The sequence below is a fragment of the Procambarus clarkii genome, chromosome 78 (genome assembly GCF_040958095.1).
Source record: "Procambarus clarkii isolate CNS0578487 chromosome 78, FALCON_Pclarkii_2.0, whole genome shotgun sequence".
Taxonomy (NCBI): domain Eukaryota; kingdom Metazoa; phylum Arthropoda; class Malacostraca; order Decapoda; family Cambaridae; genus Procambarus; species Procambarus clarkii.
The window spans coordinates 9,090,020-9,103,894 of record NC_091227.1 but is presented as its reverse complement, the minus strand read 5'-3'; the positions used below and the strand labels follow the sequence as shown (position 1 = coordinate 9,103,894).

At 52.7% G+C, this 13,875-nt stretch overlaps 2 protein-coding genes across 2 annotated transcripts in view; both read left to right on the top strand.

Moving 5' to 3' along the window:
* Positions 1–13,875, top strand: part of LOC123746157 (leucine-rich repeat neuronal protein 2) — a 581,329-nt gene that overhangs the window by 58,089 nt on the left and 509,365 nt on the right. The window lies entirely within an intron of this gene.
* LOC138357447 (adhesive plaque matrix protein-like) lies at positions 8,337–12,586 on the top strand. Its single transcript, XM_069314300.1, has 3 exons — positions 8,337–8,514; positions 9,389–9,557; positions 11,584–12,586. Exons 1-3 carry the CDS (start codon positions 8,337–8,339, stop codon positions 12,584–12,586), a joined length of 1,350 nt encoding a protein of 449 aa, XP_069170401.1.

Below are 13,875 nucleotides of genomic sequence, written 5' to 3'. Positions count from 1 at the left end.
TACTTTCTTTCTCCCTTCTCCCTCTCTTTCACCTTCTTGCCCTCTTCGTTCTCTCCTTCCCTCCTCTCTCGGTGTTTCTCCATCTACTAATCTTACGCTTTATTAATTCTCATCATTTTTGTTTATTATTTCCCCCCTTATAGTAGCCGTGGGGAAGATCATGTTGTTTTGCTGTGGTCTGTCTGTGTAAGGAGGCACTTTGCTGTCATTTGTGAGGTGTGTAGGTGAGGCGCGTCTCGCTGCTCACTTGTGTGAGGCGTGTGTGGTCCAGCATGGTTGGCCATAGTGGCTTTTGTGGTGTGGAGTGGGGGTGGGGGGGTGGGGGGGGGGGGCTGCGTCTTGACTCTGTCTTGTGGTTACTGCTCTCTCTCTCTTGCCCCCCCCTCTCCTCCACCTTGTCCCTCCTTATCTGTATTGCCCTCTCCCCCTCTCTCTCCCGCTCCCTCCCTCTCCCCCCCCCCTTTCCTGCCTCCCCCGCCACACGCAATTAGACAATTTCGTCCAAAAAAAAAAAAGAAATCATAAGATATGCATTTTTCATGTTGACTTTTGGATATGTGGGAACATGGGTACAAGAGATAGGGGGGAAGTGGTCCCCCTTCCCCCTCCCCCCCACACCGGAAGGAAAAGGGGGTGGGGGGGGGTCCGGACCCCTCGTTAGCAATGAGACGAGAGGAAGGAGACCACAGAACTACTACCCCCCCCCCCTGCCACGTCATCTTTTATGGGAGGAACAATTAAAGTTCCCCAGGAGGAAGTGGAGGCCAAAAGTTCCCGGAAAAGTAGCGGTGATGAAAGACCAAGTTTAATGTGTTACACCCTCTAACTTTTGTATTAAAATGAGACTTGGACCAACACTGGTACGTCGGCCGGGCTGGCCAGTGGTGGTGGGGCTGTTGTTGGTGCCAGTGGTGGTGGTGGGGCTGTTGTTGGTGCCAGTGGTGGTGGTGGGGCTGTTGTTGGTGCCTGTGGTGGTGGGGCTGTTGTTGGTGCCAGTGGTGGTGGTGCTGTTGTTGGTGCCAGTGGTGGTGGTGGTGCTGTTGTTGGTGCCAGTGGTGGTGGTGGGGCTGTTGTTGGTGCCAGTGGTGGTGGTGGGGCTGTTGTTGGTGCCTGTGGTGGTGGGGCTGTTGTTGGTGCCAGTGGTGGTGGTGCTGTTGTTGGTGCCAGTGGTGGTGGTGGTGCTGTTGTTGGTGCCTGTGGTGGTGGGGCTGTTGTTGGTGCCAGTGGTGGTGGTGCTGTTGTTGGTGCCAGTGGTGGTGGTGGGGCTGTTGTTGGTGCCAGTGGTGGTGGTGGTGCTGTTGTTGGTGCCAGTGGTGGTGGTGGGGCTGTTGTTGGTGCCAGTGGTGGTGGTGGGGCTGTTGTTGGTGCCAGTGGTGGTGGTGGGGCTGTTGTTGGTGCCAGTGGTGGTGGTGGGGCTGTTGTTGGTGCCAGTGGTGGTGGTGCTGTTGTTGGTGCCAGTGGTGGTGGTGGGGCTGTTGTTGGTGCCAGTGGTGGTGGTGGGGCTGTTGTTGGTGCCAGTGGTGGTGGTGGGGCTGTTGTTGGTGCCAGTGGTGGTGGTGGTGCTGTTGTTGGTGCCAGTGGTGGTGGTGGTGCTGTTGTTGGTGCCAGTGGTGGTGGTGGGGCTGTTGTTGGTGCCAGTGGTGGTGGTGGGGCTGTTGTTGGTGCCAGTGGTGGTGGTGGGGCTGTTGTTGGTGCCAGTGGTGGTGGTGGGGCTGTTGTTGGTGCCAGTGGTGGTGGTGGGGCTGTTGTTGGTGCCAGTGGTGGTGGTGGGGCTGTTGTTGGTGCCAGTGGTGGTGGTGCTGTTGGTGCCAGTGGTGGTGCTACTCTTAGTTCCAGTGGTGGTGGGCTGTTGTTGGTGCCAGTGGTGGTGGTGCTGCTGTTGTTGGTGCCAGTGGTGGTGGTGCTGCTCTTGGTGCCAGTGGTGGTTTGGCTGTTGTTGGTGCCAGTGGTGGTGGGGCTGTTGTTGGTGCCTGTGGTGGTGGGGCTGTTGTTGGTGCCTGTGGTGTGGTGCTGTTGTTGTTGGTGCCAGTTGTGGTGGTGCTGTTGTTGTGGGTGCCAGTGGTGGTGGTGCTGTTGTTGGTGCCAGTGGTGGTGGGGCTGTTGTTGGTGCCAGTGGTGGTGGGGCTGTTGTTGGGGCCTGTGGTGGTGGTGCTGTTGTTGGTGCCAGTGGTGGTGGGGCTGTTGTTGGTGCCTGTGGTGGTGGTGCTGTTGTTGTTGGTGCCAGTGGTGGTGGTGCTGCTCTTGGTGCCAGTGGTGGTGGTGCTGTTGTTGGTGCCAGTGGTGGTGGGGCTGTTGTTGGTGCCAGTGGTGGTGGTGCTGTTGTTGGTGCCTGTGGTGGTGGGGCTGTTGTTGGCGCCAGTGGTGGTGGTGCTGTTGTTGGTGCCTGTGGTGGTGGGGCTGTTGTTGGTGCCAGTGGTGGTGGGGTTGTTGTTGGTGCCAGTGGTGGTGGTGCTGTTGTTGGTGCCTGTGGTGGTGGGGTTGTTGTTGGTGCCAGTGGTGGTGGTGCTGTTGTTGGTGCCAGTGGTGGTGGTGCTGTTGTTGGTGCCAGTGGTGGTGGGGCTGTTGTTGGTGCCTGTGGTGGTGGGGCTGTTGTTGGTGCCAGTGGTGGTGGTGCTGTTGTTGGTGCCTGTGGCGGTGGGGTTGTTGTTGGTGCCAGTGGTGGTGGTGCTGTTGTTGGTGCCTGTGGTGGTGGGGCTGTTGTTGTGGGTGCCAGTGGTGGTGGGGCTGTTGTTGTGGGTGCCAGTGGTGGTGGGGCTGTTGTTGTTGGTGCCAGTGGGGGTGGGGCTGTTGTTGGTGCCAGTGGTGGTGGTGCTGTTGTTGGTGCCAGTGGTGGTGGTGGTGCTGTTGTTGGTGCCAGTGGTGGTGGGGCTGTTGTTGTTGGTGCCAGTGGTGGTGGTGCTGTTGTTGGTGCCAGCGGTGCTGCTGGTGGTGGTGCCAGTAGATGTTGTTTAGCACCAGAATCAACAACATGGAAGTTGAAGATCCGGACAGCTTCTCTATGAATGACATCCAAACCCCTGACAATATAACCGATATTAACGAGCACAGCAGATGTTGAAAGACGGTCTAACGTTTAGGGAGCATAACCAAGCAAGTATTGCGTCAGATAGAATAATGATCGGATGGATTACGAGAACTTTCAAATCCAGGGATCCCATCACAATGGTTGTACTCTTCAAGTCACTTGTGTTGTCCCGTCTCGAGTACTGCTCAGTACTCACTTCCCCCTTCAGAGCAGGAGAGATTGTTGAAATAGAGGGAATACAACATATACGGCACTCATAGTCACGTTCAAGCACCTAAACTATTGGGATCGTTTCAAAACTCTCAAAATATGCTCTCTAGAAAGGAGACGAGAAAAGTAACAAATTATATATACATGGAAAATATTGGAGGGCCAGGTCTCTAATCTACACAGTAAAATAACAACATACTGGAGTGAACGATATGGAAGAAAATGCAGAATAAGAACCAGTGAAGAGCAGAGGTGCCATAGGCACAATCAGAGAACACTGTATAAACATCAGAGGTCCGCGGTTGTTCAGTATCCTTCCAGCACGTATTTCGTAATGCCGGAACGAAATTTGAAATCTTCAAGAAAAAGCTGGATAGTTTTCTGCAAGGAGTGCCGGACCAACCAGGCTGTAGTGGCTATGTGGGCCTGCGGGCCGCTCCAAGCAACAGCCTGGTGGACCAAACTCTCACAAGTCAAGCGTGGCCTCGAGCCGGGCTTGGGGAGTAGAACAACTCCCAGAACCCCATCAAGGTACTACACATCACTTAGCGTCCTATCAATAATATATGTTAAGCCAGTGGGTGCGGCTGCCCGGGGGCCGCCTCTCTCAGTCGTCAGTGTGCATCTGGTGGCTAGTTGACCAGACCCGCAGCTGTTAAAGATTCGCTACCTGGAACAAAAAGTTCCAAGTAGCACGGGCTATGGTGAGCCCGTATTAGCTGAGGCAGGTGTTGCCTCACACCGATGGTCCGGGTGGGCCTCGTGGCCACTTGCTCCTCCGCCTCCTCCTGCCTGGCAACTGCCTCATCTGTCTCCAGGGTCTCGCTGTACATGGGGGGTCTCCTAGCCACGTCTTCCCAGGAGAGAATTATTAACACTACACTGCCCCGGTTGACCTCTTGCTCTATTACCTCTACTGTCTCTGACCTGATCAGCTCTACTGTCTCTTGCCTGATCAGCTCTACTGTCTCTTGCCTGATCAGCTCTACTGTCTCTTGCCTGATCAGCTCTACTGTCTCTTGCCTGATCAGCTCTACTGTCTCTTGCCTGATCAGCTCTACTGTCTCTTGCCTGATCAGCTCTGCTGTCTCTTGCCTGATCAGCTCTGCTGTCTCTTGCCTGATCAGCTCTACTGTCTCTTGCCTGATCAGCTCTACTGGCTCTTGCCTGATCAGCTCTGCTGTCTCTGGCCTGATCAGCTCTGCTGTCTCTGGCCTGATCAGCTCTGCTGTCTCTTGCCTGATCAGCTCTACTGTCTCTTGCCTGATCAGCTCTGCTGGCTCTTGCCTGATCAGCTCTGCTGTCTCTGGCCTGATCAGCTCTACTGTCTCTGGCCTGATCAGCTCTACTGTCTCTGGCCTGATCAGCTCTACTGTCTCTTGCCTGATCAGCTCTACTGTCTCTGGCCTGATCAGCTCTACTGTCTCTTGCCTGATCAGCTCTACTGTCTCTTGCCTGATCAGCTCTACTGTCTCTTGCCTGATCAGCTCTACTGTCTCTTGCCTGATCAGCTCTGCTGTCTCTTGCCTGATCAGCTCTACTGTCTCTTGCCTGATCAGCTCTACTGTCTCTGGCCTGATCAGCTCTACTGTCTCTGGCCTGATCAGCTCTACTGTCTCTTGCCTGATCAGCTCTGCTGTCTCTTGCCTGATCAGCTCTGCTGTCTCTTGCCTGATCAGCTCTGCTGTCTCTTGCCTGATCAGCTCTGCTGTCTCTTGCCTGATCAGCTCTGCTGTCTCTTGCCTGATCAGCTCTACTGTCTCTTGCCTGATCAGCTCTGCTGTCTCTTGCCTGATCAGCTCTGCTGTCTCTTGCCTGATCAACTCTACTGTCTCTTGCCTGATCAGCTCTACTGTCTCTTGCCTGATCAGTTCTTCCGTCTCTTGCCTGATCAGCTCTACTGTCTCTTGCCTGATCAGTTCTTCCGTCTCTTGCCTGATCAGCTCTACTGTCTCTTGCCTGATCAGCTCTACTGTCTCTGGCCTGATGATCAGCTCTTCCGTCTCTTGCCTGATGATCAGCTCTCCCGTCTCGTCACGGTCCAGGACGGACCGGGACGTCGACACAACCACTCTTGTTCAGATGTATGAATTGTATGAGCGTTTTATATATGGTTACACCATATTATAACATACAACAATGTATATGGAGACACTTGCTATAATGTCGATGTATTCCCTGATGTATAATTATACAATGATGTATAATTGTATTATACTGATGTATAATTATACATCAGGGGTCCACGGCTGTTGAACAGCCTCGCAGCAAGCATTAGAAATATTGCCGGAACAAAGGTGGAGGTCCTCAAGAGACACTTCGATAAGTTCTTGCAAGAAGTGCCGGACCAACCGGGCTGTAGTGATAGCATGTTGGACCAAGGTATCCCAAGTCAAGCCTGGCCTCAGGCCGGGCTCAGGGAGTTAAGACCCAATACAAGTGTGTAATGTAGCGCACATGTATTGGGTCTTTCCCTCACCTTCAATGATGGTGATGGCTCTCGTGTCTCGGGTGTGAAAATGATGCTTCCGTTGCTGTTGGTTCTGTTTATGGTGGATAATCTGTTGATAGTGCTGTTTGGTCCTGTCTGATGTTAAAGCTCCTGTTTCTGGTTACCTGGTTGATACCTGGTTGATGGGGTTCTGGGAGTTCTTCTACTCCCCAAGCCCGGCCCGAGGCCAGGCTCGACTTGTGAGAGTTTGGTCCACCAGGCTGTTGCTTGGAGCGGCCCGCAGGCCCACATACCCACCACAGCCCGGTTGGTCCGGCACTCCTTGGAGGAATAAATCTAGTTTCCTCTTGAAAATGTCCACGGTTGTTCCGGCAATATTTCTTATGCTTGCTGGGAGGACGTTGAACAACCGCGGACCTCTGATGTTTATACAGTGTTCTCTGATTGTGCCTATGGCACCTCTGATGTTTATACAGTGTTCTCTGATTGTGCCTTTGGCACCTCTGCTCTTCTGTTACTGTTGCTAGTTGTCTCTGTGGGAGAGACAAGTTACAGGTTACTTTACACGACATTATTCAAGACCTTGAAGTAATGAGGTTACAAGATAACCTTTAGAGAGCACAACCATATCAGTCCAATATGCGTATCAAAGACACATATTGTTGTCTGTCCTACATTGACAGGGGTAAGATAGCGTCTACTTAAACCAGTGTGTTATTAAGCACTTAACCACAGAGAGTGATTAAGATGCTTTTACAAGCTTTAGTTACGTCACATATATAACTAGTCCAATGTCTCAAGTGCTCCAGTATTCAGATAATATTTACAGGGTTCAGTGTTTCTTAACTAAGAGGGAAGAAAGTCAGTCAATGTGGGACATTTCTGCAATTTAATGTTCAAGAGAATGCATGTTTTCTCTCTCACGATGTTGATACATGGTGCTAACGACAGTTGAATTTTGAGAAAGCTGTCTAATATGTCTTAGGTTTTCCCCAGACGTATTCTGGCTACGTCACATGGCCGAGTTCTTGCTCTATTAATTGTGGGGCTTGAAAGACGAACGTTGTCACGGTAAACATGACTCCGTCACCACTACTCCGTCACCACCCTCGCAGCTCATTAACACCCCCACACACAAGGGGCCTGGTAGCCTGGTGGATAGCGCGCAGAACTCGTAATTCTGTGGCGCGGGTTCGATTCCCGCACCCGGCAGAAACAAATGGGCAAAGTTTCTTTCACCCTGAATGCCCCTGTTACCTAGCAGTAAATAGGTACCTGGGAGTTAGTCAGCTGTCACGGGCTGCTTCCTGGGGTGTGTGTGTGGTGTGGAGAAAAAAAAATAGTAAACAGTTGACTGACAGTTGAAAGGCGGGCCGAAAGAGCAAAGCTCAACCCCCGCAAAAACACAACTAGGTGAATAAGCAACCACCCTCCACACACAACCACCCTCCACACACAACCACCCTCCACACACAACCACCCTCCACACACAACCACCCTCCACACACAACCACCCTCCACACACAACCACCCTCCACACACAACCACCCTCCACACACAACCACCCTCCACACACAACCACCCTCCACACACAACCACCCTCCACACACAACCACCCTCCACACACAACCACCCTCCACACACAACCACCCTCCACACACAACCACCCTCCACACACAACCACCTCCCCCACACACACAACCACCTCCCCCACACACACAACCACCTCCCCCACACACAACAACCACCCTCCACACACAACCACCCTCCACACACAACCACCTCCCCCACACACACAACCACCTCCCCCACACACAACAACCTCCCCCACACACACAACCACCTCCCCCACACACAACCACCTCCCCCACACACAACAACCTCCCCCACACACACAACCACCTCCCCCACACACAACCACCTCCCCCACACACACAACCACCTCCCCCCCACACACAACTACCCCCCCCACACACAACTACCCCCCCCCCCACACACAACTACCCCCCCCCACACACTCAACCACCTTCACACACCATCTCCCCCACACACCCCCACACCACCCCCACACACCACCCCGACACACACCTCCCCCCCACCCCCCACACCCCCACACAACACAGCCTCGCTGCCAAACACTGCCAGTAGTGGAAGGCTCGGATTCGGAAGTCAATGTTACAAGTGTTTAATTAACGCCGGACTGACGCGCGCCTTCCCTCTCCCGTCTGTGTGTGTTGGGAGGGGAGAGTCCTGGTGGGAGGGGGGAAGGAGAGTCCTGTAGGGAGGGGAGAAGGAGAGTCCTGTAGGGAGGGGGGAAGGAGAGTCCTGTAGGGAGGGGGGAAGGAGAGTCCTGTAGGGAGGGGAAAGGAGAGTCCGGTAAGAAAGAGGGAAAGTCACAGGAGGAGGAAAGGAGAAAGAGGGAGAGGAACTGAAGTTGCCGTAGTCACACCAAACTCCATCACTCCAACAGGAAAGGAGGATCTGCCAAGAGAAGTATTGAGTAGTGTCATACAAGCTCCCCCCCAACCCCCCCCCCCCCCTCTGACACACTTAACAAGGCCTAGGTCATTTTCATCCACTATTAAAGAAATGTGTAAGGCAAATGGATTTCCTCAACTGAATACGCGTGACGCTGCTCCCTCTGCTAGTATGATAAGAGCCTTGTCAACCATTGGTAGCACCTCTGCTGCTGCCACCAACTCTCAACAAGAGGAAGAAGCAACCATTGCAGAAGGTCCCAGCGGACCAACAGAAATGCAACAAAGGAAGCATTCGTCAGGAGTGATACTCCTTCAGCGGCCGAGGACATGCAAGCGTCACCCTCAAGGTAATTATAACGAACGTGAGGTTGACCTCGAAAACTAATTTAGAGACAAAATTACCCCCTCCCATATCCCCCCCCTCGCACATACAGACAGACAGAGAGACAGACAGAGAGACAGACAGAGAGACAGACAGAGAGACAGACAGAGAGACAGACAGAGAGACAGACAGAGAGACAGACAGAGAGACAGACAGAGAGAGAGAGAGAGAGAGAGAGAGAGAGAGAGAGAGAGAGAGAGAGAGAGAGAGAGAGAGAGAGAGACCCTGAACCTTCCGACAAGATCAGATTTTTTCCAATAGAAGAGACCTGAACGGGCAACCAAGAATGCCTTCAACAGTTTGCAGTAGGACACTATTTACACCAATCATCCCATGACTGTTTATCTCTTAATAATGTTAAAACATTTCATCATGAGTCTCCCAATGCATGAACTTCAACAAGTTTAAGGACTTGCACGCTGGTGGACCTGACCTTTTTTAACCTGGTCATCCAGTCATTAACAGTAATACAATACAATGGACTCCGCACAGAGCAATGGAACTCAGTAACTTATAAGAGACAAAGACCCCCAACGAAAATGCTCATTAATAACCATGTTAAAAATGGAGAAAAGATAAAGATTTTCAACTACAAAAGTTACTAGGTCAACGTAGCTGACCAAGCCAAGGACAGAGAAGCAACAGCAGTCACGAGAATCCTACCATAGACAATCCTAGATAAAGGCCAAGAAACATTTCTGGCTATTGAACTCTGACGACCAAAGGTACAATCACTATCAGAATCTGTTACCAAGTCAGGTCTACCTTTTGGCTGATAGAAAGCTCATCAGAAGAAACACACCTGACTGTTTTCTGAGAGCTGTGAATGCTAAACACAGCCCTGGGACATGCCAAGAGCAACCTGGCAGGAGAAACCATTACACAATATGGCAAGGAACATAAATTGAGTCCATCTGGGCCCCTGAGTTCTCAACTTCCATCAGACGTGGGCATAGGAGCAAGCCAGAGAATTATATTGACAAATAAAAATTGCTTCCTAATTGCCTAGTAAGTATAAGCGGCCACCTGCCATTAATACTGACTGCCAGACAAAACAAAAAGCCTCCCTTCGTAAACTCCAATACACAAAAAAGGAAAAAAATATTGGTAGACACTACAAAACAGCGCAGACAAACAGCGCAGACAAACAGCGCAGACAAACAGCGCAGACAAACAGAGCAGACAAACAGCGCAGACAAACAGAGCAGACAAACAGCGCAGACAAACAGCGCAGACAACGTCAGTCTCACAGGCGTCAGAGGCAAGGAATCATCGAGCATAAACACTGAACTAAGCCATTTTAAATAGACAAACATCATAGGAAAATCCATGCATGGACGCATACCTTGAGGTGCTTCCGGGACTTAGCGTCCCCGCGGCCCGGTCGTCGACCAGGCCTCCTGGTTGCTGGACTGGTCAACCAGGCTGTTGGACGCGGCTGCTCGCAGCCTGACGTATGAGTCACAGCCTGGTTGATCAGGTCAACAGCTTGCAATACGATACTCCCTGCTTGGGGGTGTTTGAAAGGAACGTACAGGTAGAGAGGTCGCACGTAGCTCGTCTCCCCTCCCCCCCCACTCATCCCCCTCCCCCCCCCACTCATCCCCCTCCCCCCCCACCTATCCCCCCCACCCATCCACCCCTCCCCCCCCCCACCAACTTCGATTACAATTAAGCACAGGCAAAATTATCAACGATTTTCCTTCAAATTTTGGAGTAATCAGTGCTAAAAAATTTATATCATAAAAAATAACATGTACAGATAAATAATAATATTTCAAACTGGAGTCAAGCGATATTACGAAATTTCTCGTAGTGGTGAGTTTGGCACAGTGCCACATGGCACTCTTCATTTATGCCAGTCCCGACCCACCCATGTTGGGCACATACCCAATAGCAATTACTTGAAAATTTTTGATAAAGTTATCCCCAAGCGCCTTGGCTCCAGCCTCGAACAGACAGACATTTCCATTTATAGATATATAAAATATAAGATTTGAAACGGCTTTTCTTTAAAACCTGGTCTTTTGAATATGATGAACAGGGGTAGATACATATTCTTGCATCAATCTTCTATATTTCTTAGGTGGTTCTTCACGTGGTGCTGGGCCCTCTAGTCCTCCACACGTGACGCTGGGCCCTCTAGTCCTCCACACGTGGTGCTGGGCCCTCTAGTCCTCCACACGTGACGCTGGGCCCTCTAGTCCTCCACACGTGGTGCTGGGCCCTCTAGTCCTCCACACGTGGTGCTGGGCGCTCTAGTCCCCCCCCACACGTGGTGCTGGGCCCTCTAGTCCTCCACACGTGGTGCTGGGCCCTCTAGTCCTCCACACGTGACGCTGGGCCCTCTAGTCCTCCACACGTGGTGCTGGGCCCTCTAGTCCTCCACACGTGGTGCTGGGCGCTCTAGTCCCCCCCCACACGTGGTGCTGGGCCCTCTAGTCCTCCACACGTGGTGCTGGGCCCTCTAGTCCTCCACACGTGACGCTGGGCCCTCTAGTCCTCCACACGTGGTGCTGGGCCCTCTAGTCCTCCACACGTGGTGCTGGGCCCTCTAGTCCTCCACACGTGGTGCTGGGCCCTCTAGTCCTCCACACGTGGTGCTGGGCCCTCTAGTCCCCCCCACACGTGGTGCTGGGCCCTCTAGTCCCCCCCACACGTGGTGCTGGGCGCTCTAGTCCCCCCACACGTGGTGCTGGGCGCTCTAGTCCCCCCACACGTGGTGCTGGGCCCTCTAGTCCCCCCACACGTGGTGCTGGGCCCTCTAGTCCCCCAACACGTGGCGCTGGGCCCTCTAGTCCTCCAACACGTGACGCTGGGCCCTCTAGTCCTCCACACGTGGTGCTGGGCCCTCTAGTCCTCCACACGTGGTGCTGGGCCCTCTAGTCCCCCCCACACGTGGTGCTGGGCCCTCTAGTCCCCCACACGTGACGCTGGGACCTCTAGTCCTCCACACGTGGTGCTGGGCCCTCTAGTCCCCCAACACGTGGCGCTGGGCCCTCTAGTCCTCCACACGTGACGCTGGGACCTCTAGTCCTCCAACACGTGACGCTGGGCCCTCTAGTCCTCCAACACGTGACGCTGGGCCCTCTAGTCCCCCACACGTGACGCTGGGACCTCTAGTCCTCCAACACGTGACGCTGGGCCCTCTAGTCCCCTATACGCTGGGCCCTCTAGTCCCCTATACGCTGGGCCCTCTAGTCCCCTATACGCTGGGCCCTCTAGTCCCCTATACGCTGGGCCCTCTAGTCCCCTATACGCTGGGCCCTCTAGTCCCCTATACGCTGGGCCCTCTAGTCCCCTATACGCTGGGCCCTCTAGTCCCCTATACGCTGGGCCCTCTAGTCCCCTATACGCTGGGCCCTCTAGTCCCCTATACGCTGGGCCCTCTAGTCCCCTATACGCTGGGCCCTCTAGTCCCCTATACGCTGGGCCCTCTAGTCCCCTATACGCTGGGCCCTCTAGTCCCCTATACGCTGGGCCCTCTAGTCCCCTATACGCTGGGCCCTCTAGTCCCCTATACGCTGGGCCCTCTAGTCCCCTATACGCTGGGCCCTCTAGTCCCCTATACGCTGGGCCCTCTAGTCCCCTATACGCTGGGCCCTCTAGTCCCCTATACGCTGGGCCCTCTAGTCCCCTATACGCTGGGCCCTCTAGTCCCCTATACGCTGGGCCCTCTAGTCCCCTATACGCTGGGCCCTCTAGTCCCCTATACGCTGGGCCCTCTAGTCCCCTATACGCTGGGCCCTCTAGTCCCCTATACGCTGGGCCCTCTAGTCCCCTATACGCTGGGCCCTCTAGTCCCCTATACGCTGGGCCCTCTAGTCCCCTATACGCTGGGCCCTCTAGTCCCCTATACGCTGGGCCCTCTAGTCCCCTATACGCTGGGCCCTCTAGTCCCCTATACGCTGGGCCCTCTAGTCCCCTATACGCTGGGCCCTCTAGTCCCCTATACGCTGGGCCCTCTAGTCCCCTATACGCTGGGCCCTCTAGTCCCCTATACGCTGGGCCCTCTAGTCCTCCACACGTGGTTCTGACAAAAGAACTTCCTGGATATATTCACTTTGCTCTAATTTGATGCACATGAGGCCGACCGCCGGGTTATTACCGTCTGGCGACAACACGAAAACCAAGGAGAAAAAATGGAGCGGAAAAAAATATCTACATTGCTTTTCTTAAGTCCAAAGTTGCTATGAGTGCATAGTGTGGGCAGGGCCGGGGAGGGACGGGTGGGAAAGGAGGGGGATGGGGATTGGTGGGGGAAGGTGGAATGGTAGGGAGGGAGGAAGGGCAAAGAGTATAGGAAATGCACAGGGAAGATGGAGGAGCGCTGGAGAGGGAGGGAAGGAGCGCAGAGGGAAGGAACCAACTTTGAACCGCGACAGCCTAGTGTTTAGATGGTGTAATATTGTGGGTTGGTGTTGACCCGGGTCACTGAGAGTGGCTGGTGAGAACACACTTGTGTCGATGGTGTCAAAACGTCATGAAAACGTTTCAAAACGTCATGAAAACGTTTCAAAACGTCATGAAAACGTTTCAAAACGTCATGAAAACGTTTCAAAACGTCATGAAAACGTTTCAAAACGTCATGAAAACGTTTCAAAGCGTCATGAAAACGTTTCAAAACGTCATGAAAACGTTGCAAAACGTCATGAAAACGTTTCAAAACGTCATGAAAACGTTTCAAACGTCATGAAAACGTTTCAAAACGTCATGAAAACGTTTCAAAGCGTCATGAAAACGTTTCAAAGCGTCATGAAAACGTTTCAAAGCGTCATGAAAACGTTTCAAAGCGTCATGAAAACGTTTCAAAACGTCATGAAAACGTTTCAAAACGTCATGAAAACGTTTCAAAACGTCATGAAAACGTTTCAAAACGTCATGAAAACGTTTCAAAACGTCATAAAAAAACTTTTCAAAACGTCATGAAAAACATTAATTGAAAGTTTCGTCTCCTAACCTTACCGAGTGAGCCAGAGGACCCAAACAGAAAACGGGGCAATACATCACTTTCGTGAGCCGATTTCATTTCAAATTACGTCCATTTTTGGCCATAGCGCACATACGGGCGAAAAGCGACGTTATTGTTAAGAGGTTTGAAATATGGGTCCGGGAAAACGGTGTGATCATCTATACATCTTACGATCTTGTGAGAATATCAGATGAGGGTCACAGATTGAAGTGCGAGAGATGAGTTAAACATCAGTGCTGACATGTAGAGTGGAAGTGCTGACATGTCAGTACTTCCTCACCATTTACACTACATGTCAACATGTCAGTACTTCCTCACCATCCACACTACATGTAGAGTGGATGGTGAGGAAGT